Source organism: Choristoneura fumiferana, chromosome 7, assembly GCF_025370935.1.
Source record: "Choristoneura fumiferana chromosome 7, NRCan_CFum_1, whole genome shotgun sequence".
NCBI lineage: Eukaryota > Metazoa > Arthropoda > Insecta > Lepidoptera > Tortricidae > Choristoneura > Choristoneura fumiferana.
In genome coordinates, this window is record NC_133478.1 from 14,712,721 (window position 1) to 14,737,617 (window position 24,897).

The following is a 24,897-nucleotide window of genomic DNA, read 5'->3' on the forward strand; positions in this document are numbered from 1 at the left end:
CCTCTTTTATCTACCGATATAATATGACAAATATAAGCAAACGTTCAATGTTCCAAAAAAATGCAACCAATATTTTTGAATTCAGAACAGGCCCTATACTAGGAAGTGCAAAACTCAAACTTCGTATCTTGCCGTCCTGTTAACGCTAATACGAGAGAGGGACGGTACGATACGAACTTAGATTTTCGAATTTCGTACTAACCCCCCGGAATCCAAGCAAGCCGATTCGAAGTTCAAACACTCAATTTCTTCTACATTATCTACTAGTGTTTGCCCCTGGCGGGTGACACTCTTTCCCGGCACGGATAACACCGACATGGAAATACCGGCCCTGTTTTTTGTGTACACGCCCATAGAAACTGACAGGAGCTTCTATTGGCGTGTACACGAAAAACAGGGTCGGTATTTCCATCCCGGTATTATCCGGGCGGGGAAAGAGTGTCACCCCCCGAAGCTACGCACGCGTAAACCATTAGATCCAGCAGATGAATTGAACTTCCGGGATTTTACTTAATTCCAATGAGAATTACTAAAAAATATTGTAGATTTCATTAACGTTGGAAAAAAAACTGCTAAATTTCATGGCTCTGAACCTGCCAGTTGAGATTTCGAGATTTTATCGAGATCTCGTTGGAATATTTCGATAAAAAGTAGCCCATGTATTATTTCTATCACGCAGCTTTCGCAAATTTTAACTAACTCCGTCTAGCCGTTTTAGCGTGAAAAAGTAACAAACTATACGACTACATACACTCGTACATACTCACAAATTTTCGCATTTATAATATAAGTACTATTTGAAAATTAATAAAATAATTGTCGCTAACTTTAAAAAAAACTGACGTTTCACGAAAACACGCACGAAAATACGCACTTAAAATAAATAAAAAAAATAAATAAATATTATGGGACACTTGACACCAATTGACCTAGTCCCAAACTAAGCAAAGCTTGTACTATGGATACTAGGCAACGGATAAACATACTTATATAGATAAATACATACTTAAATACATATTAAACACTTGTCATTGCATACATCGTCTCAGGTAATTAGATAAATAATATTTATTTAGAGTGTTGGTTACATTTCTTTGGAACATTGAACGTTTACTTATATTTGTCATAATATATCGGTAGATAGTAAAAGAGGCTTGTTAGTGTATATTCGGAGGAAGCGTTGCGGGATACATAATTGTTGCATTTTGAACGATTAGATGATAATGTATGGTTTTGTTGTTACTACAAATGTCACCGACCAAGGGTAATTCATTATGGCATGCGAAAAGTTACATCATTTTGTAAGATTAACATGGATACATCTCTTTGTAGTTGACTGTAAGGACTGGAGGAAACGTGTTCCATTCAAACAAATAAAATACTTTAAAATAGTAGTTTTAGTAGCGATCATCTTAACACCCACGGTTGTTTTCTAGTCCAGATTATCTATTCTTAGCACAGGCCAGGACAGATCTAGATCCGGAATGCTTTGAATACCTATATGTCTGTGCGTTGAACTTTGCTACCCGATAGCGAGTTAGGTACCTATTCCAGGTTTCTTATCTAGCGCTATAAACAACACTTAAGACACGATGATAAGAGTAATCCTACTAACTACCTACATGTATGAGTGCATGCCGCGATAACTGTACTGTATGACCTTCCACTTTGGCTTCATACGTCTGTAGTTTTTAATTAAGTAGCCGGAAATGACGATGCGCGAAAAAGCTATACGCAGGGATTAGTTCGATTACTCAAGGTTCACCATGGTAAGTAATCTATTTTTTAAGGATAACATGACGAAGTTCGTGGTGGTCTTGGTTGCCGCTTATAGCCTTAAGATAGAAGATCCAGAGAATCTTGTCGGGCGCAATCCGTAAAATCCTTTTCATTTTATTTAGCTAACATCATCATTAATCATGAGCCATAAGAAGGCCTCTGCTGAACAAAGGCCTCCCTTTTAGAACGCCACAGTGAACGAAAACTCACCACTTGTTGGCAACTCTTGCGATTCGTCAGTTCAATGAGGCTTGTCAACGCTTACACCACAGTAAAAGAGAACAAGTGGGTCCACTCCGCTCCGACCCTTTAGGAGACTTAACTGCCTACTCCGGCGCGGACGCTTAGGGTTGTCGTGTCGACGTCTATTTAAGATTAATTACCTACCGGCAAATAATTTTAGTACGAAAGTTAACTTGTCTTGTTGTTAAAATTGTCTAATGTCTGTGTCTAGAGAAACCAGACAGATTATATGCCGTTATATTATTATTATTATATTAAATTTAAGAATGTTATTTATGAATTCGCCGGAACGGTGATGGCGACTGTATACATACTACTCATGTTTACCCACACATAAAACTATAACTATATTGTTTATAGGTATATAGCTATATATTATTTTCTTATGTATCCTTGCACGAATCTATTACACTACACTTATATACCAATAATTTACAACTCTACCTAATACAAAAAATACGTAAGTACGAGTACACGAACCTAAAAGGTGATCATCTCGCGAAGCGAGCGCAAGACGAACGAGCTAAAATCGAAACGTACGGCACGGCCGGTACGGCAGCGCAGCCTTGACTAAAGAAAACTTAATCCTCCTTAAATTATCAGTGTGTACGTGCGGCGGGTGCGTGCGTTCGTGCGTACCGGCGCCAACCGGCGCGTACACAATTTAAGCTACGCGATGTACTTTGTTCGTAGTGAGCCTACTTGTTCTCTTTTACTTGCTTACACTTTCCGGTTCGTGGTCACCGCTCAAGAACTTTTATTTCTCAACCTCAACTAAACAAAAATAATACTATCTGTCATTATTTAATGAATTTAATTCCTTAAAACATTTTGTTACATAAAAGGATAGTCTGTTTAGTTTTTTTTTTCAGCAAGGTGGCAACAAGACGTTAACTTGACATTATTACTTTTTCTTTTGCTTTTTTTTGTTTTTTTTTAGGGTTCTTTTTTTAGCCTTTGCAGAAAAAAAAATTTGCAAAAAAGGAGGAGTTTCTATGTTCGACTTTATGTATTTTTTACAAATTACAATTAACTTGCAATGTTTATTTGTCCAGGTGAAATCACTTGCTTCTGGTGAACAGATTGACTTGAATAAAAATGTAATTAAGAATAGAAAATGTCTGATCGACTTCGGAGAGTTTCAAAACATTTCCCTACTAGCATACCACTATATTTTTGACTTGAACAGAATAAAGTTTTAGGTACTTTACCTTTGTAATAACCAAAACATGAGTAATTCCTTAATTTGCACTTCCATCCATGATTTTATTATCGTGAATAATGTGATGATAAACCTCTGCGATTTCTGACTGCTACCGCCATCTATGGCTGCAGACTCGAACTATCAAGCAAGAACTGCGGATAAATACGGCAAGAAGTTCATTGTGTTTGGTACAGATGTCGTTTTTATCAACTTTACAGAGAAGATAACAAAGTTCTAAATAATATGCGATATACAGAATGGAATTAAACTGCTAATGACTCAAATGGTGTTTTGACCTTTTAAATTGATAATAGGCCAATAGGGAAGCAAACGAGTGAATGCGTTACCAAATTGGACCTAAGTGAGCACTCCGACCATGCACAACAATACTGAATAGGCTGGTGTCTTCTAAAGTCTAATTAGTCTGTCAATTAGATTATCACAAAATATTGGTCGTAATGTATTTGTCAATTAAACTCAGGCTACACTAAATTATCCTAAAAATAAATTAACTATATATCGTCCCCGTAGAGCGAAAAGTCACCAAGTCGCAAAATGTCGAAATTGGCTTTTTAATGCCATCGACATCGCATTTTTTTTCTGCAAATTTGAGTCTAATCGCTGTGTCAATAAGAGCCATAGATCCAATTTTAAAAAGTTAGTAAAATCATTATTTTGTTGTTTTTGCGCATGAATTAAAGTGAGAAATAACTAAATTACTTAATAAATTTAGACGGAAAATATATCTGTCATAGGGGTTACTTAAGTCATTTTAGTTATTTTTGCCATATCCAGTTATGCTTATGACCGAGCACTATTTTATTTCCAAGTTCACTAAAACAACTTAGTTACCTAACGATTGCAAAATTTGCTACAAAATATAAAAGCGAAAATTAACTAAGTCGTTTTATTGAGTTTTCGATCTTCAAATCATGGTAATATGAGCTTTAAAGATCATGCAAATTGTCATTAAACAATTTTAATTATTTTTACACTGCAAAAACAAACAATAAATTGCTTTTTGTACTCTCATCAAAACATTTTAATGATTATTTCAACAACTTAGATGCGTATTGCTTGAATGTGGGTGATTTACGCGCGCCAGTTAGTGAGTTTATTGCTAAGGAGAAGGGCCCGCGTCACCTTAGTGACTTTTATTTCATTCCCCATGGTGGCATCGACCGATGCGCACGCGACTTAATTTCTCCATGTGCCGTGTGGTAGTGAAAATAATGGATCGTGGTGCTCGTTCAAAGTTCATTTTAGGTTTGGTGAATAAAAATTACGGAATTGGAAAGGTAAGTGTAAACTGACCAATATAAAAAAAATCCTATTATAAATTTAAATGTTCGACATTGTAGTTTTTTTACAATTTGGTATGATTACATACTTACGTGGTACGTGACGTTGGAAGAGTAAGGCTAGACGAACGTACCACGATCAAATCGAGGACGTTCTGAAGAAAGATCGGGTCAGGAGTACTCTAAATCGACGTGCATGCATGAAAAGATTGATGAATGTAGAGGAAACGAGTTGTATGCCAGGATCGTAGCAGGTGGAAGAACGTAGTCTCTGCCTAACCCGTTGGGAAAGAGGCGGAGTTTATGTATGTACTAACGTGATAAAAATCCTTGCGAATACGACTCACAAACATTTTTTTTGGCAGGAAAATCCTGACTGACGCTGAGAATCCGAAAAGTTATGAAACGGCTAACCTTATTCTTAAAAAAACATGAAAAAGAAGCTGTGAAGGTAAGACATTAATAAGGGTTCACTAATTTTAACTGTTTATACAGACAGAATAATATTAAATACTCAACTACCTATTGAGATGACTACTTCGTGAACCGGAGACTCAAAGCAAAGAAAGTAAACGATTATTTAAGCTTAAAAATGTGGCTTTTAATATAAGGTGTTTTAAAATTTGCTTAAATACCCATCTAATATTTTTACTAACCCTTCACTAATGCTTCATGTGGGTAACTTGGTTGCATAACTTTATTGTTTTAATTCTTTGTTTGAACACGGTGTGTTGTTTTATATTTTACTGTATTGTTTCAAAAAAATTCTTAGCTTTTTGAAGGAATGGACTGACAGCGAATTACACGATTACTTGTAGTACCGCTCATTCTAGAATTTCTTTCAATGCCATGACGATTGCTTGTTTAACTTACACGCGGTACCTATGCAACATTAATGGCATGCATTTTATTTATTATTTACAGATTGGTCTACCTAATCTAGTCAGAAACACGAGCAAAGACCAAGAAGGGAAACCAATTAAGTGGCTGAAAATAAAATGTCTTCGGTTTGAGAAGGTGTTGTTAAGTTCCGCTATACACACGACGGCCCTTACGCCCAATTCGACTTATTTCAGGAAAAAAGGCGATTCCGCGACCTAGGAAAAGGCTAAAGGTACAAAGAGGCACTAGAACCGATGAATGCAAAATCAGCAACCAAAGACAAACCTGGTTAGATCAGTTCAAAGCATTTCCTATCTCTAAGGCGTATTTAACACCTTTTCCCATCTCAGAGACCAAGAAAAAGGATTTGACCGGGCTATGTGTAAAAGGTATAATTCCTCAAGATCTCCACTATTGGTACGAGTCTCTACCTACTCAAAAAGATATCATAGACACGCTGCCTGAGCCTGATATCACAGAAGAAGATCCAGAAGTACTCTAAAATATTGTTTTCGTCTTATTTTTCCCTTTTTAGGGTTCCGTACCAAAGGGTGCCAACGGAACCCTATTACTGAGACTCCGCTGTCTGCCTGTCTGTTCGTCCGTCCGTCTGTCACAGGGCTCTATCTATTGAACCGTAATAGCTAGGCACTTGAAATTTTGGGCTCATTTGATTCGTCTTGACGACTACCTACTTTTGGTAACCAGGGGCAAAAAGTACCGCCAACAAAAAGCTTGTATTAGAATTTTTAACACAAAGTTATTACTGAACTATTTGTTTTTAAGGCATTGTACGGAGGTTGACCGATTTTTCTTGTTTTAATGGTCCTAAATAACCTTTAAAAAAAAAAACCAGCAATAAACTTTATTTTTTAATTACTTACTGTGTTTTATTGAATTTCTTTACATTATCAAAATTTCAGATGTGAATAGTTATTATAATAAAATCAATTTGATATTAAAAATTTTAGGAACAGTTTAACTAATTATAGTTATTTTCTTACTTGATACTTTAAAAGTGAGCGACAATTCACTAACTCTAGTCGAAAAATCACTAACTGACATCTAGGTTCATAATTTAAGAGATAAAAGTAATTATCGCTAATTACCAGGAAAATAGAACTTTTTGATTCGATTTGGCAGTTGGAGCTTATGCCGTAGCGTTATGTCTTTGCGACAAGACCATAATTATGATAAATATATCACGCCAAAAAACGTTAGATTTTTTTTTTATTTTCACAACTTTAAACCGCCGTATCTCAAAACAGCAAAATACGACTTAGTGACTTTTCGCTCTACGGGGACGATATACAGTTCCCCCAAGTCTTGTCCCTGAGGAAGAGTGCCCATAAGGCTGGCTGCATTTCCGCGCTGGATCGTGATTCCAATACGTTGGGCGAGAAATGCACCAGCCCTATGGTCATTGGTAATTTCGAAAAGGCTTATTTTGAATCAGGCGTTACTTTGCGGAGCTCCATATCAATGAACTAAAAGAATTTCTTTGCTCACTCAAAGATTTTCTTTGGTCGCGGATGAGCAAAGAAATTCTTTAAGTTCCTTATTTTGAAGATCTCAAACACATAGGTACGGATATTTTTAAAATAAATGGAGTTTTTACCACCTCAGCCAAGTAGAGACAAAAAAGCGGCACTGCTGTATCCTCCTTTTCTCGAATTCTTAGATATTTTTTTATGTAGCTTGTATTTATGTCCCACTGCTGGGCAAAGGCCTCCCCATTTCTCCTCCACTCTTCCCTGTCCTGGGCATGCACCTGCTAATCGAGCTGAAAAACGCTCAGGTCGTCCCGCCATCTCCTCTTGGGTCTGCCTCTGCATGCGGCAGACATGTCCGGCCCAGTCCCACTTCAGCTTAGCTTGGCTTCTTAGATATTACGAGGTATAATTTAGTCATTTCATAAAACGGTAGCAGATTTATTGTCCTTCAAATAACATGCAAAATCAGGTGTTACTTAGACGTGCTCCGTAACAAATTTGATTTCACGAGTAAAAGAACTTCTGTTTAAATCAGTAAAACCTAGCACAGCTAACCCCATATAGCAAGTCCGTGTTGCTTCCTGCCTAGAAATAGTTTCGCAAACTGTTAAGGACTTACGCTAGCACATCCGCAATCCTCATGGTGTAATAGGAGATAGACCTCATATCTTATTATCTTCATTATCTTATTTATATTATATGATACCAAAAACCTCTTTATGTTAGGTTCGGCCTCATGTAGGCCTTTCAGATGGGCCCGTGATCGGAAACCCGTATCAAAATATTAAAATAAATATTTTATTTTCGACAGGAATTCCGTCTGTTTGTTAAAACATTTGTTCTGAAAAAACGTGAAAGTATTAAGCTAAAATTAATATCAAACTTATAAGTTAACGCAATCTCAAGTTAAAAAGGTGTTTTCATACAAATTGCTGGGAAATCAAAACCTATAGGGTGCTCCAGTTGTCCTAGAAACTTGAAATTTGCTATTAAAGTAGCTCTTAAAGCACAACCAATAAAAAAAGTCGGACAGTCTAAATAATGTACTTATGGCTGTCTGTCAAAAATACGTACGTATACGCTGCGTACGTTTTTCTTCGAAGCAGGGCTTTTCTAACACTTCATTTCATAAATTAGTACGGAACTCTCGGTGCGCGAGTCCGACTTGCACTTGGCTGATTATTTTTTGTTTAATTTAATCAGCTTTGCAGAAACGAGCATGCGGGTCACCTGATGGGAAGCAATCACCAACGCCCATAGACACCCGCAACACGAGGGGTATCACAGGTGCGTCGCCGGCCCTTTGAGAGATTGATAGGCTCGTTTTCTGAAGGTCCCCAAGTTATACCGCTCCGGGAATACAGTTCTTTAAAAACAGGTTCCATAGTTTAGTCGTGCATTGGAAAAATGCGTGTTATGTACCTACCTACGAAACATTTATTAAACCAAATCAAAATTTTAACAAGAAATACGAGATGCATATATAGATTACCTATATGTAGCGAACACATTTGTAAATCGTATTGCACGACCACCTGCGCAAACCTGCGAAGCAATTCACTGGTGTGTGAGAAGTTGCCAATCCGCACTGGGCCTGAGTGGGAACTACGGTCCAAGCCCTCTCATTCTAAGAGGAGGCCTGTGCCCAGCAGTGGGACGTGTGTAGGCTGGCATGATGATGATGATTGCACGATAATATATTAATTAAATATGTACGAGCAACGGTCAATTGATTAGAATCGTGTACGTTAAGTCCCATGTGAGTGTGTGAGTGACTGACCATTGTGTGCGTCCGCATGGCATAATAATAGGTCGTTCTTTACTCGACCGATGATTATTTATATTACACTATGCCTTTGACAGAATACCGGCCAAGAGTGTGTCGGGCCAGACATGCATCAAATATTCAATATTGTTTTGATCGAATATTACCTACTGCAACAATTTTACTACAGCAATTTTAAAGCACCGTTTTAAGTCACGAGCACCAATATCTGACACAATAAAGTGTTACTAAATAACTGAAACGACTCTATTTCTAGAGCCAATAGGTGTGTTATTGTTTTTTGCAATATATGTTTACCTATGTCAAACATAAAAATAATAGTAATGAAGCATATTATTTTTATCACTCTGCTTATATACAATGCCCGGGCAATTTAATATTTTGAATTTTTCAGCTCCATTTTTCAGCTCAAATATTTTATTTCATGTCCCTTAAGCTATTTTATTTTAAAATAATAAATGTTGATAACAGAAAAAGTAAGGGCAGTATCGTGACTTGAATACTACCAATCGACAGAGAAAAAAAAAACTCTAATTTTCTATGTTTAAAAGTGATTTTCGGTATATTGTCCCTTACGTCAATTGAGACTTCCACCATCGATATGTTTATCACTCTGCTTATATACAATGCCCGGGCAATTTAATATTTTGAATAATTATTATCAAATTGCCATCTCATATTGGTCATTATGACCGATGGCGGATTTATCACTTGGATCCGTAACATAATAATATTTATGCTGTGTGATTTCCTATTTGCAATCTCAATCTGAGAGGAGGCCCGTGCCCACCAGTGGGAAGTATATAGGCTGGAATGATGACGGAATCCTTAAACGAGAATACACCGTTTTATTCGTTTAGATGGTTAAAATAAGAACGACCCGCCGACCGTCAGAGATAAACATAGCACCCACAAACAGAGGCCTCAGTGTGTAACCAACCGCCAAGGTTGTACAACGTACAAATTACTTGTAGCATGGCAGTGGACTGACTATTTATATATCTGTTTACAAACAAAGGAGTGGCGTTTTTGTGGAGTATAAGACAAGTGACAATTGATTGGATATAACAAGTGAGCATCAAACACAAATACTTATAAATTAATGACATATTTAATTAGTCCATTTTGTCTATTATGACGTGTGTGTTGATAATTCCGAGCGATTATACCTAGAGCCATACACGAAGACGCACGATTTTGTCAAAATTTTACATTAATGACCTTGTAATAAGAACCACGGCACGCGTCATCGTGAATGAAGCTACCTATAGGTGTCTTTTGTATTCAAATATGCTTTTTAATTACACATCGTGTACTATATGATTTGCTTACACAGCTAGTTAATGTAAACTCAGTCAGTCAGTTACTTTTTAGGGCTGTGTGCCTGTAAGGTGCCTGGCAGGTGATAGGATCTTGTGCAAGGTCCGCCCGGATTGCTACCACCATCTTGCTCGCTAATCCTGCCGTAAAGCAGCAGTGCTTGCACTGTTGTGTTTCGGCGTGGAGAGTAAGACAGCCGGTGAAATTACTGGCACTTGAGGTATCCCATCTTAATAACATTTGTAATATACCATGAGCTTATACGATCAAGGAAAACATCGTGGGGAAATCTGCACACGCCTGCGACGAAATTCAAAGAATCAATGAAGTACCTAATCTACACCGGGACCGCGTGTGAACTACAGCCCAATCCCTTTCGTTCTGAGAGGAGCCCTGTGCCCTGCAAATATAGATATAGGCCGAGATGACGATGATAACCCAGATTTTTATAATTTTTCAATTCTACATGATTTTGTTTATGTGAATGATGATCTCAAAATTTCAGAATTTGGTGACAAAATTTCTTATTTACCTACTTATATCGAATTGACTAAACTGATACTATTAATAAAGCCAAGCTTACTGTGTGAGAGGAGGCCTGCTTTAAACGTAATTTCCACACAGTGTATTTTAGATCTTCAAATATTTTCCATTCCAGCCACGTGATTCTATTTAGAGAACAAAACAAAAGATGGCATCCAAATGTTTGTTTACCGCAAACCGGACCTTCAACGCAACGAAAAACAGTCTAAAATCCTTCAGGACGCTAAGCGGTTCCCCATGGACCCAGGAGGGCATTATAAAGTCGACTTTCAAGCCAATTGAGACGGCAAATACCACTTTGTACGAGTACGTGTGGCAAAACTTGGAAAGATGGCCGGAAAGAACTATGAGCGTAAGTGTGTTTTTCACTCGAAAAATGGGCAGCAAAGTGATTTTTGAAATAAAGCTAGTACCTATAACCTAAGCAACAAAAAATTGGAAAACCCCCGACTTTGTCACTTCAATGCTCAATATCTCAAAAACGGCTGAACCGATTTTGATGAAACATGTCTAAGAACCATTGCTAGAAACCCTGCTTTCAAATAAAACCGCATTCAAACCGGTCCACCCGTGTAAGAGCTACGGTGCCAAGTTTAGTCCCATTGTCTAGGCTAATATTTTTTTAAATATGACATCCACTTCGACCTGAACTGTTTTTTTAACCCATTTTAGTACCCAAAAATACAAAGTAGGTATTTCGGCAATACAAAGTTAACATTAACACAGTTATTCGTAGATAAAGTGGCGTAACTGTGTTTATAGACAGGTGCAGATAACAAACAAAATATTCCTACTCGTACGTATTATGTCGGGTACTTTAGAGATTTTTTTTCCGAAAAGCGTTTTTTTTTACTTTATTTACTTAATAAGATGGATTATTTTGGATGAGCTGCATTTGAGAAACTCCGCAACGTCTTTTCATCCAAAATTCCTTAGTGCTTTAAGGCGAAAATTTTCAACCAGTGTCGTTGCCAGTGATGTCATAAGGAGCGAGACATGGTGCTTCACTACTGGCTTTATCAATAGGCTCATAGCTGGTCAGCGACCTATGGAGAGGGTTTTTCCATGGGATCGAATTAGAAATGAGGAGATACGTAGAAGAACAAGGGTGACTCGCATAGCAAGATGAATTAATTCGTTGAAGTCGCAATAGGCAGATCGTATTAGCAAGGGGAGTAGATGGCCATTGGGGCCAAAAAGTTCTCGAATGGAGACAACGGATCGGCAAGCCTAGCGTAGGACGTCCACCAACGAGATGGACTGACAACCTGGTTAAAGCTGCGGGTTCTCGGTGAATGCAGACCACTCCTATCCGAAGCAACTGGTGGTATATCAGGGTTTATTGTTGCCTGCAGCTAGGTTTCACTAATACTTTGCGCAGGCGTCAGTCATTTCATCCTCACCACCTTGATGTTTGGCAATCTAGCACCGTCCGCTTTAAGCGAAACTTTTTTCTGCGCACGACTAAAATATGGAACCAGCTTTCTGGGACAATGTTTCCGGAGCGGTACAGCTTAGGGATCTTTAAAAAACGAGTCTATCAATCTCTCAAAGGGCCGTCAACGCACCTGTGATACCCCTCGTGTTGGCAGGTGTTCATCGGCGGCGGTGATTGCTTCCCATCAGGTGACCTGTGGGTCACCCCACAGTGTGCTCGTTTGCCCCTTCTTTTATATAAAAAAGGAGGCCTATATCCAACAACAGTCGATGTCCTATTTGTTTTCTTGAACTTGCAGGTTTGTGCTACTACAGGTCGTGGCTACACATACGAGCAAGGTTTCAAATTATCCAACGTCTTCTCTGCTAATCTTAGAAAGAAATTCAAGATCAAAGATGGTGACGCAGTTGCTGTCATGCTTCCGAACATTCCCGACTATCCCATTGTTGCCATGGGTATACTCGGTGCGGGTGGAGTTATAACCAGCATTAATCCTATTTATACTGCTCGTAAGTATTACCTTGTAAGAAAGATAAGAGTTTAAGAGGACCAGATATCCTTTAAGATTATTTAATATCGTTATCTGTTTAGAACATACCTACCGTATTTGTGCCGAGACAAATGAAATGGTTTTGGTGGCTGGTTGGAAACTTTTCTTCCAAGCCAGGCAATTATCTAACTCTATTAAAAAAGTAATAAGTTGTGACATCCTAGAGGTTTGACCTTTGGCCTCTCAAGCAGAGGGTTGGGGGTTTGAGCCTGGTCTTGCACCTCTCAGTTTTTCGATATTCATGTGCAAACTAGACACCCTGTGAAATAATTCAATGATGTGTGTAAATATAATGACCCGGATAACTCACGTCTTAATTCGAGTTTAGCTCGACATGTTTCTGGCTAATCCGTAGCCCTTCGTCTTCGGAGCAACGCGACTCAGCGGCTGCTGCAACACGCGCACTCGCGGAACATGTCGAGCTAAACTCGATTTAAGACGTGAGTTATCCTGGTCATTATATTTAATATGAGTGAGTCTCACGGTAGTTTAAAATTTGCAATTCACACTGGGCCCGCCTGAAAACGAAAGCAGCAGGCCTCTCATTCTAATAAGAGATTCTCAGTAGTGGGACATATATAATGTCGAGACAATGATAAAATTAAAAAGGTTTGTATGTAAATACCCCATTCGTTACATCAGTAGAATTTTGAAAATCGAACCTCTTTGTCATCGTTCAAAACTACCTCGCAATGATATAACAATAATGTATATTTATGAAGCAATATCGATTTAACAAGGATTTATCTTGTTTCCAAATACAGCTGTAGATCTGATATCTGAAATCGAGCATAAAATTCTAACGTATCAAAACATCAAAACACGTAAGTTATAAAACATTCAAAGACATTTATTTTGTCATTTCAGACGAAGTACAACGTCAACTCACATCATCTAATGCGAAAATAATCGTAACGATACCAGAAATAACGGATGTAGTAAAAAATGCCCTGAAAATGGCCAAGTTGGATCTTCCCATTATAGTAATAAGATCAGATGAAACTGCTGTTCCAGAAGGAACAATTGCTTTTAATGAACTAAGTGAAAATGTTAATGTTGATCTATCGTGTTTAAAAGAAGTAAGAAGAACTGCAAAGGATTTGTGTTTCCTACCATACTCTAGTGGCACTACAGGAGTACCTAAGGGAGTCCAGTTGACGAACGCCAATATTGTATCGAACTGTGATCAAATCAATGAACCAATTATCAAATCACACAATGAGACAACAGGTAAAGTTAGAAAGGGGATACTACAGTTTATAATAAACAAGCAATTATCATTAAATGTATGCATAAGGATACTAAATGTTATGAAGTTTTCGCCAATATTGTTCCTTTTAAGAAACAAAGGTAATTTAACATCATCATCATACATAGCAGCTGGAAGACATTTACTGCTAGACATAGGTTTTCCCCCAAGCATCTCCTCGAAAATTTTGTGCTATACGTAGCCTATCCTAAGTAATATCGTTCAAATTGTTTCTCGCACTCATAGAAGTAAGAGCAGTCCGTGTCTTCTACATCACAAGTATTAACGAATCTCTCCGGAAACTAAACACAAATCACCTTGCCATCTCATTATATCTGTGTTCACCGAGTCTCGTTCGTCGATTTTGACAGCGTGGAGTAAAATATACGGTGGTTACATATACGTTGGTTTGGGTTGCGCCTTAACTTTTTAACCCCTAGAGAAAAAAGAGAGGTGTTATTTATAAGTTAGACGCCAATGTCTGTCTATCTGTTTGTCTGCCTGTCTGTATGTCTGTGATATACATATATATGTGTGATGTCTGTCTCTCAAACGGATTGACCGATTTCAATATATTTGATAATAATTGGTTTAGTTGTTTTTGAGATATTAAACTTTGAAATGACATTGTCGGGGGTTTCTTAACTTTTCTAAGTTGGTAATTACTAATTACTAAATAGGCTTAGTACCTACTGTAAAGTGTTACTGATAAAGTAGGTGTAAATAAAAAAATAAAACTCAATGTTTTTTTTAACAGACAGTCACCAAGACGCAGTGATGTCAGTGTTGCCATTCTTCCACATCTACGGTGCTTCCGTTATAATGTTCCACAAGATGTCACACGGGATCAAGCTGGTAACATTAGCCAAGTTCCAGCCAGAGCCATTCCTTACGGCGTTAGAAAAGTACAAGACTAACATCATATTTGTCGCTCCTCCTATTGGTAAGTTTCTCCAAATATCTACCAGTGATAATGGTGAAATTACCTAAATGTACAGTTATAAATTTTAAATGACTTTACGGTACACAGTCAACTTTGTTGATGCCGATCGCAAGAGTAGAGAAGTACACGTAACACGTGACACACTAAGTTACCCTTTAACCCACACGGAAAGTTAAAACCCCAGGTTGACCAAGTTTGTAAAACGTATTATGTAAAACTGTACCTAACTAAGTAAATAATTTAAAAAAAAACATACACACACGATACGGGTTTTTTTTCATGTGCTAGTATATTACTCAGTGCAAAGGCTCAAAATTGAGTGTGATGTTAAAAGAAAAGTATTTTTTTCCCAACTGTCCGAAGGTGGGATACTAATATATTTAAATTATCATAGTAGGTATGGCCAAATTTTTTTAATATAGCATACTAAATTTGGTACGAAATGGGTTAAACAGGATGGTTGCTAATCCTCTTTTATTCGGATTTCAGACCGTCAACATCTAGAACAACTAGACAGTTCTAATGAACGACAACGACTGGTTAGGTTAAGAAAAAAAACTTTTAAACGTATAAATTTCCTTCCAGTTTTGCTGATGGCATCCCACCCTGCCAGTACTCCGGCAACATTCCAATACCTGGAGACAATCATCAACGGAGCTGCTCCCCTGGCTGCCTCAGACGCCGAGCGTTTATTCGATAAAGCAAAGGTAGTTTTTTTTTGGGGTTCTGAAACCAAAGATAAGCCTTATTAATTGGTAATGGTAGGTTATGAGTTGCAACCCGAACGCGCACTTCTGAATTTTTGAATGTTGGCCTTTTAAGAAATGCATCGCGGCTGATCAAAAAAGGAGGAGGTTCTATGTTCCACTGTTTGTATTTTTTTTAATGTATGTTCGCCGATTATTCAATCAATTGTGGACCGATTTCAAAATTATTTTTTTATTCGAAAGGGTACTCTTCTGAGGTGGTCCCATTGTCACCAAGTCAAGATCTGATGATGGGATCCTAGGAAATACGAGGGCAAACCTTAAATTTTATAGTGCCTATGGCGATTTTGGCATTTTAAGCATTAAAATAAGCATTTACATTCAGAAAGTATCATTTGGTAAACTGGACCTGATGAAGAAGACCGTAGATGACCAATGGAACTCGTCAAAGCTAAGTAATGCTCGGTGGTCTATAAACGATCATTATTAATATACTTTCGAACTGATCTGATGCTGAAGCCGGAAGGTAGGCAACGGAACTCTGTTAAAAAACAACGTAACTAAGCCGTGTTTGGGCTTCATGGAATCGTTGTGAGATGTACTTTGTCTACGAATCACTAAAAAGTGAGAAATAAAGATTTTTTTAATAAAAAAGTAAAACCGACTCCAAAAAACAAAAAAAAAAAATGGAACCGACTATAAAACCCTTGAAAATATTTTCCTAGCACTAGGTACCTGCTAGCTCGAAGTCGGTGTCTCAGCACGACCCAGCAGGATGGATTGAATGAAACCCATAGTATGTAGGTGAGGTAGACGACTATTGTTCCATTCCTGCTGGGTCGTGCAAGAAAAATATTTTCAAGGGTTTTATAGTCGGTTCCATTTTTTGTAATTTTTTTATAGTTTTTCAGAATGCATGTGTGAATGAAGAATGTACTTGAAATTAAATGAAATGAAATTTATTTTATTTGCATAACATCATGTTCATGTTGAGATGTTTAAAAGTATATAAGGTTGATAGTCTCAATGATGACAATTACCTTATAAGAGTAGGTACGCAAAAAATGTTGAATATTAAACAAGACGCAACAAGGATAATAATAATTAAATTAAATGTCAACAATACAATTAATTAAGTATGAATACAAATCAAAATTGTCAATTTAAACGAAATTTTGAAAATTATCATAAGCTTTTGGACCAAGAATAATTTCGTAAGGAAACCTACATACGTCGTCAACAGCCGGAACATCCACCATGGTGGAGTGCGGAACCTGCATGCAACGGCGAAACAATCCAAGGGTTTAAGTTCCCAATCCACACCAGGCTCGTGTGAGAATTACAGCGCAAGTCTTCTGAATCTGAGAGGAGCCCTGTGCGCAGCAGTGGAATGTGTTTAGGCTAGAGATGATAAAGTACCCGAACAAAGTAACGAAAGCGTTGGAATCGAACAAAAATAAATTAAGAATCTGCTAATGATTCACCTCCGTTCCGACATGCATAATTTACTTTACATACGGTATTCAATTGTACAATAGACAATGTTTTCATGTACTTTATGTCGAATTCAGTCGCGATGAAAATCAACCTTGTAAATTATAAGGCACGCTGAACTTCAAAAAAGAACGCCATTGTATTCCGGGACAATACATAATACACGGTTCCATTTTAACGACTACATAATAGGATAAATATTTCCAGTTGACCTTATAAAATTTGACAGTAAGTAAGGCCACACAGTACAAGTAGAGAAGAGAATCCGAAAACCACTTACTTATAATACCTGTCTGTAAAAATAAGTACTTTCTTTTTTAATGAAAATAATTATATTCACTCAAAACATGGAAACAAGTGGCTTTGAAGTGACCTAGCGAGTTTCTCTTTAAATGTTCACAGCGCATCATAAAGCTCCATGGCCACCATTTTCAATTTTTTCCAAACATTAAATTGACAATTGAATAGAATAACGTAAATGTTATATAAAAGGGCCTCTCATAGGTGAAAGACGGCCACCACAGATAAACAAGTCCGATGTTACACAACAGAATGTTTTTATAATGGGTCCAGTTCTATGTAAAAAACAAATTGTTTAAGTATATTTATTAAATAACTAACTGATTATAATATATTGAATTTATTGGATAATGAAATTTAACTTAATTAGTTTGAATGTTTATCGTGAATATAAATTTTTAATGAACTATTTACTAACAAGTTGTAATGGATCATTATTATCTAAAATAATAAACATTCTATTCTATATTATTTTCAGAGAACATTCGACTTCCGTCAGGGATATGGCCTCACAGAAACCTCCCCTGTCGTGTCGTTGACACCTAAGGGCTTGGATAACTACGCGTGCGTTGGCGTGGCACTACCCAGTACCGATCTCAAGATAGTGGACAAAGATCTTAACACATTAGGGCCTAATGAGGTTGGTTGATGTAAGACTGCTTACACATTTAGGCGACTTTAGCAGTAAACTGCGACAACTGTGCGATTGACGCAAGACCGGATGGATCGATTTTATTGTATTTTTACGAGCTTTTATTTAGTTTCACCTATCCCGTTGTCTGTCTGTCTATAATCAAATCTTGCAAGTTAAATTTGACCAACTTCCAGTAGTCAGATTGACTTGAAATTTGGCGTACTTATGTAAATCGCGTGACAATACAATAATCTAGTAGTAACATTCTGTTAGTCCAGCCAGGATCGTCTCCGCAGGACGGAACTCTTCAACGGTTAATAGCATCGGCTTGAAATTTAGTATGCAAATGTAGTTTGGGTGACAATGCAAGTACTCAACAAAAAGTACAGTCAGCAGAAAATTCTTGTGATAAAATGAAATTTTTATGGTTAGGTTATTTTTATCGAAAGCTAGTTTAATCGAAATGGTAATTAACTAAGTTTCATTAAAATTAGCTCCGTCGTTTTTGAGTGGAAATGGTGACTTTGAAATGATAATGTTTCTTTATCTAAGGTTACTGTAAAAATTTTATCGTGGTCTTTATCAACGTCGCATAAAAAAATGTCCTTTTATTTACTGTCGTCTTCTAGTATGATGTATGCATAATATCATGGCAATCGGTTCATTAGATAAGGCATGATAACAAACAAACAAATTCAAAATGATAAAGGATAGGTAAACTACGAGTAATAGGTAATGGGTGAAAATCAAGTTGAAAGATTCTGTTAAATAGTTACAAGTAAAGATAATAAGCGTAAGGAAGAAAGAACATAGATAGGGGTCAATCACGGACAGTTTTATGTAAAAAAAATACTCAACAACACAAGACACAACAACATCATTACAAATAGAGAGACTGCACGAAGGATAGAGTGTGTCATTGCGGTTGCGAATCGGACACTGGCTCAGCATAATGCTCACGCCGTCGGTGATATTTGGACTGCTAGGTATACAGCCCATGTGAACATACGTTATTAATGTTTTCAGAAAGGTGAACTTCTCATACGCGGTCCCCAAGTAATGAAAGGCTACAAAGACAATGACAAAGCGAATAAAGAAACTTTTACCGAAGACGGCTGGTTCAGGAGCGGTGATCTAGCTGTCGGTGATAATGATGGTGTCATTACTATTGCTGATAGATTGAAGGAACTTATTAAGGTAAGGGTTCTGTCTCCATTTCACACCCTTACAACCAGCCCCGCGTACCACAAAAGTTACAAGTCCTACAATTTAAGAAATATTTGTTCATGCAGTTCCTCCACTCTGTAATGGTATGGATGAATGTATGATATGGACCAACGCAAAGTAACGCCTGATTCAATAAATTAATTTTATTGAATTAAACTTTTGTGGTACAGCGGCCAGGCGTAACGATTTCTCGTGATCTGAATCCTCGATATCCCACGGCGTCTATATCAACCTTGACGAGAGAGCAACGCCAGAGTGATTTTAGTGGATATGTTCCCTCATCATCCCCATAATCATCATCCCACATAGCCTGCTAGGCATCTCTGGAACTGGCAGTACTCGCAAAAGGGTCCATTTTCTCATAAAAGGCGTACGGAGTGAGTTCACTCTCTTACGCTGTTAATACTCGTATTCCGCCTACTCAAAGGGTTTCGCTTCGGTTATCAAGTAAGACAGAGTTCAGCTGATTAGTTCGCTAACTACCCTTTATTTTAGGGATTAAGATGTAAATGCAAATTGCTAGATAACAGCGCGGCTTTTTGTTCATTTGTGTACCTACTCAAGACCGCAAGCGGTTGTATCAAATTAGTGTTATTACATTATCATTATTTTCATACGATATTTATATTATCATTGTACGTAATTTACCAAATTACGAATAATTCAAGGTAACTTTGTCTGATTACTTATACGACAAACGAACGAAAAGAGCGAACTCGTTTAGTGTGGTTATCATATAAAGGACTATACCTGGGCGACCGAGCTTTGCTCGGACTAAAGCTCGATAGTAAGCTTTTTCCCAGTGATAAGACCAAGGTAGATCGATATGTCATCCCCGAAAACCCCCATATAAATAAGAATTGCTTTTTTAAAGGTATTAGATGGAGGTAATGGTGTCCTTGTTGTATAGTAGTGACAGTTGAAAAGTTTTCAAAATTTCACGTTAGCAAAATAATATATGTACCTACATATTTTTTTTAAAGTGTGTGTTCCATAGGAATCAAAATCTAACCTAACCCCTTTAGGTTAGGTTAGATTTTGTACTTCTCATGTACATAGAATTATGAAATCTGGCAAGAATCAAAAACGACTTGGTTTTTTTCATATAAATATTATAGAGAACAATGTTTTACTGGCTTTTAAATTTGTATGTCCTCGTACACTTCTGTGTGAGAGACCGACTCATTGTTCAATGTACGTCGGTTTTTTAATCATTCTACACTGTTTTCAGGTTAAAGGTTTCCAAGTACCTCCAGCAGAATTAGAGGCAGTTCTACGGGAACATCATTCAGTAGACGATGCAGCAGTCATAGGTGTTCCCCACAAAACCAATGGTGAAGCTCCTAAAGCTTTCATAGTACTGAAGAAAGGACACAGCGTACCTTCTTCAGAAGTGTGCGCTTTTGTTAAAGAAAGGGTGGCTGAATATAAAAGGATACATGATGTAACTTTTGTTGATAGTCTGCCTAAGAGTTCAACGGGGAAGATTTTGAGAAGAGAGTTGAAGGAAAAGTATACGTGATTATTGTTTTATATTAAAAACTAAGGTTAAGGGTTAAAAATGGAGAGGCGAATCAGGTTAACTGCGATTTGTTTGGTATGTTTTAAATTAGAGTGGTTGAAATAATCAGTGTTCTGACTTGAAGCTAGATAAGCCTCGTTTAGACCTCACAAAATATCTTCCAAGTTGCTTTAATGAGAGTTTCTTGACAGGTGAAATACCTATCGCTAGATGGCGTTAGTATCGTGACGTACGTTTGACGTTACAGGTTACAGTCTTGCTTGCGATTGGCCCATTTAGTTATTTACTCAATCACAAACGTGAAACAGTGGGCTACTACGAAATTAGAAAATCGAAGTTAGTATCGTACCGTCCCGCTGACGCTATATTATTTCATACGAGTGAGAGGGACGGTACGATACGAACTTCGATTTTCGAATTTCGTAGTAGCCCTCCAGATATCAAAGTTGTCAGACGAATCTCACGAGATACCCTCATTGCGGCATTCGATTGACCAACTTACACGATCGCCTTTCGGTTCCGCAATGTAACACAACTTGCACAATCATACAAGTCTAACTCTACTCTGAAAAAGGCTAGTGTTACGTCTACGTAAAAGCATTCTTAGTCATTCTTACAAAAAAAAAACGAAAAGCTAATCGTCACGCTGCATAAGTGATACTGGATCTTATGATGGAAAAATAATTTATAATGGTCCCTATACATAAACAAACAGCATTCATAAGTTAAGCTTTTTTTAATTTTTTGATTTTTTATATTCTTAAAAAATAATAGAAATAGGACGTATCTGAATATCGAAATCGAAAATTAGTATTGTATCCAAATTTAAAAAGTCGACGGTCAAAATATCGAAAGTACCTACTCGTAGACTAGGTTCGATATTTTGACCGTCGATATTTCAATTTTCGATATTCTGATACGTGGCCAATAAAATCCGGCATACAAAATATAAAAGCTAGCATTACCAAAAAGGGTGCTCAAAATAAAATTTACACAACAAATTTTATTTTCTTGGCAATATAATTGGCAATTCTTGCTTTATTGCCATCCAGTCGAATAAAAAAAAATGTACATGACGAGGTAATCCAGGGTATAAATTTTATGATGAATGTAAAATAAGTTAAAAAATATTTGCTTTAATAATAATAATCATCCAGTCGTTTCGGCTACAGCAACTAAATGCTTCTAAAAGGTGCGGTGATGTGCTCGTAATAATATTTGTATGTATAGGTGAAAAGTAAATAAGATTTTAGAAACTAATATTTTGTATACTTATTTCAAAAAAGAAGTTACATTATAGTTACTGGTCACAAGATAAATGTATGTAGTTTTATTTAAATTTTATAAACAAGAAATACCTATATATTTTTAAATTTTAATCAAAATAAGATTTTTCAAAAAACTTGGTGCTATGCCTTTTAAGACTAGAATTGAATTATGATTATCTGTATTAAAAAAAAACAGGTGGAAATACAGGTGGTACCAAAATAATGATACTTGAACAGGTTGTGGTTACCCCCCTGTGGTTAACAGGGTGTGGGCCCCCTATATCTTTGTTGTGGATAAAACTTGAAGCCTGAATTTTTAGTAACCAAGCAGGCATTATAAACAGTATATTAAAAATTTCATTTCATTTGAAGCAGTAGTTTAAGAATTTTAACTAGTCAAAGTTTCTTAATTTTGTCGCTCACTGACTGACTGACCGATCATCAAAAGGTTAAGGCACTTCTAGCAGATATAGAAGCTTCAAATTTAGAATACAATTAGCGTTTAGTATATAAATCAATCAATTTCGGTCCAGTTTTCTAAATACACCAACTGCATAAATATTTTTTTAATCCCTAATAATAATAAATAAATGTATAGGATTACAAAGTTACATTTGCAGTGAATGAATCAATGTACCTGTATAATGTTACTACACCTGTTATTCCATTATATTATACATCAAATAAAAAAAAAAGAATTTGAATTTGATGTATAATATAATGGAATAACAGGTGTAGCTAGGTCATCATCATCATCATCATCATCACCCCAGCCTATATATATGTCCCACTGCTGGGCACAGGCCTCCTCTCAGAATGATGATTGGGAACGTGGGGTTTGAACCCACGATCCTCTGCTACCTACTGTGTAGATAGGTACCTAGATTATTATAATTATGTTCAAAGGTAACTTGTAATATGGTCAACAGAATGAAAAAGCAAGAATGAGACATACCTTGTGAAGTTGTATAAAGAAGTAAGATTATCTACAAAAAGAAATGAGATGACAATAAAAAAAAAACTTGTAAAAAAAACAAGTCTCGCAACTCAGTTCCTACCGTAAAAAGTTGGGAGATCCCTGTAATACCAAGTCGGTTAATTTATTCAGTACCTACTTAAGGGTCCTTCGGTCTTAAGTTATTTATTACGTAATTAGCCATCACCATCTTTTATGTTTTAAATAAATAGATTGACTTGGCAATCGCACTAAAAAATCTAATTTAATATGTATTACTTGTGAGATACATTGTGTCATGCGATGGCCAAGTCAATCTATTTATTTAAAAGACAAAAGATTTTTTATATTGATATAGTCACTATAATATGTTGTTAGGTTAGCTAATTACGTAATAAATAACTTAAGACAGAAGGACCCTTAAGTAGGGACTGAGTAAATTAACCAACTTGGTATTACATGGATCTCATAACTTTTTACGGTAGGAGAACTGAGTTGCGAGAAGGTTTTTTTTTACAAGTTTTGTTTTTATTGGCATATCGAAAATACAAAAGAAAATAAAAAAAAAAACAAAAGTAACAAATTTGGAGTTGAAATAAATACAAAAAGACTCCAAATAACCAATCATAATTTTATTGGCATGTTTATTTTTGCAAGAATGAGGCTAGACTGAGAACGGTCTACACACACAATATTAACATCCTACAGTCTGCCTTTGACCATGATGGATGCAACTGCGTTGAAATAGTGGGAACTCATTGAAGGTAATCACGGTCTTAAAATCTCGTAACAAATACACATAATTTGAAAATACGACGAAACGTTTCGTGAAAAGGTAGGTAGGGCCTCGCTTTCTTTTTTTTCGTCTTGGTTATATTACCTTTACACCCAGTGTCTGCAATACCATAGATTACCTATTGGTCAATAAGTAAAAATATCGATTTTCATTTTCGAATAATTTTGTCAGGCGGACGGATCTCTCGTCACTTGGGTACGGAACCTTTAAAGATAACGACTCGGAAGAACATTTATCTCATACATAACATACGTAATAATCGTAACTCTTATCTAAGTAATTACATACAAATGTTATGGCAGTCTGAATTTGGAAAGGTAAAACAATGGAATATTTAATGCTGGAATTTTGCGCAATCTATATAATAATAATATATATGTCGGCGGCCGATCATATAATTCGCCAGATCACGACATTCCTAGGCAATCTTTTTTACAGAAAGAAGGAAGGACTACTTTACGACAGGTGGTGCATCAAAAGTATATTAGGTATATTGTTAATACCACAGTTAATATTTCGGCCTAAAGCTTTTACCCGACTGCCCGACGGAAGATGGTTAAGGAATAGAATTTATTTCCGTCTGTTTTTTCACATTTAGGGCTATTCAAGGCCAGTAGGTATGAATAGGCGTTACCACAGAATAGTAATAGTACAAGTAATAGTGGCGTTACTGAACCAGCTATAAATTCGGCTTTATCTACACTTCCATTAGGTTAACGGCTGGTATTTCATAATCATCATGCTATAGAAAGAAAGAAAGAAAAAAAAAACATTTATTCGTGACAATTACACAAAAAAATAGAAGAAAACTAAAAAATACGTATCATGGTCACGAAATGTGGGACCATTTATGCCGCCCGTGGGAACGCAGCAGAAGCAGCACCACCACATATCCACTCCACCACATACATGTCCACTGCTTGACATAGGCCTCCTAAAGATATTTTGACTTTGACTTTAACTTTCAACGAGCGCCATTAAGCCGTGTCCTCGGCCACACGCATCCAGCTTCAACCAGCAGCCTCTCGCAGATCGTTACTCCACTCGACTTGGCCGGAGGCGTACACTACATTTGCCGAGACGCGGTCTCCACTCAAGAACTCTGCGGCTGGTATTTGCAATGTAAATAATTACAAGCTTTTCTTTAGCTTGCCCTGTTTGTTTAAATATTTGGGTCTAATCGTGGGAGCTAAATTTGCCCCGCTTCCAGTGGTCGGATTGACTTGCAATTTGGCATAAAACATAGTTAAGTCTGGTGACAAT

General features: G+C 36.9%; 1 protein-coding gene across 1 annotated transcript; it reads left to right on the top strand.

Annotated features, from left to right (window-relative positions):
* Window positions 1-9,599: 9,599 nt before the first annotated feature.
* On the top strand, window positions 9,600-21,256 carry LOC141429774 (uncharacterized). The gene is made up of 9 exons (XM_074090301.1): window positions 9,600-9,759; window positions 10,667-10,903; window positions 12,288-12,498; window positions 13,407-13,769; window positions 14,546-14,731; window positions 15,317-15,438; window positions 17,711-17,872; window positions 18,893-19,063; window positions 20,325-21,256. Exons 2-9 carry the CDS (start codon window positions 10,700-10,702, stop codon window positions 20,613-20,615), a joined length of 1,710 nt encoding a protein of 569 aa, XP_073946402.1. The 5' UTR covers window positions 9,600-9,759; window positions 10,667-10,699; the 3' UTR covers window positions 20,616-21,256.
* Window positions 21,257-24,897: the final 3,641 nt, after the last annotated feature.

What these genes read in the sequence shown, in the direction of transcription:
- LOC141429774 (XM_074090301.1), top strand. Translation starts at nt 10,700, where the DNA reads ATGGCATCCAAATGTTTGTTTACCGCAAACCGGACCTTCAACGCAACG. An exon ending in ATCACACAATGAGACAACAG is followed by an intron (nt 13,770 to 14,545) that starts GTAAAGTTAGAA and finishes TTTTTTTAACAG; the next exon opens with ACAGTCACCAAGACGCAGTG. An exon ending in GATTGAAGGAACTTATTAAG is followed by an intron (nt 19,064 to 20,324) that starts GTAAGGGTTCTG and finishes CACTGTTTTCAG; the next exon opens with GTTAAAGGTTTCCAAGTACC.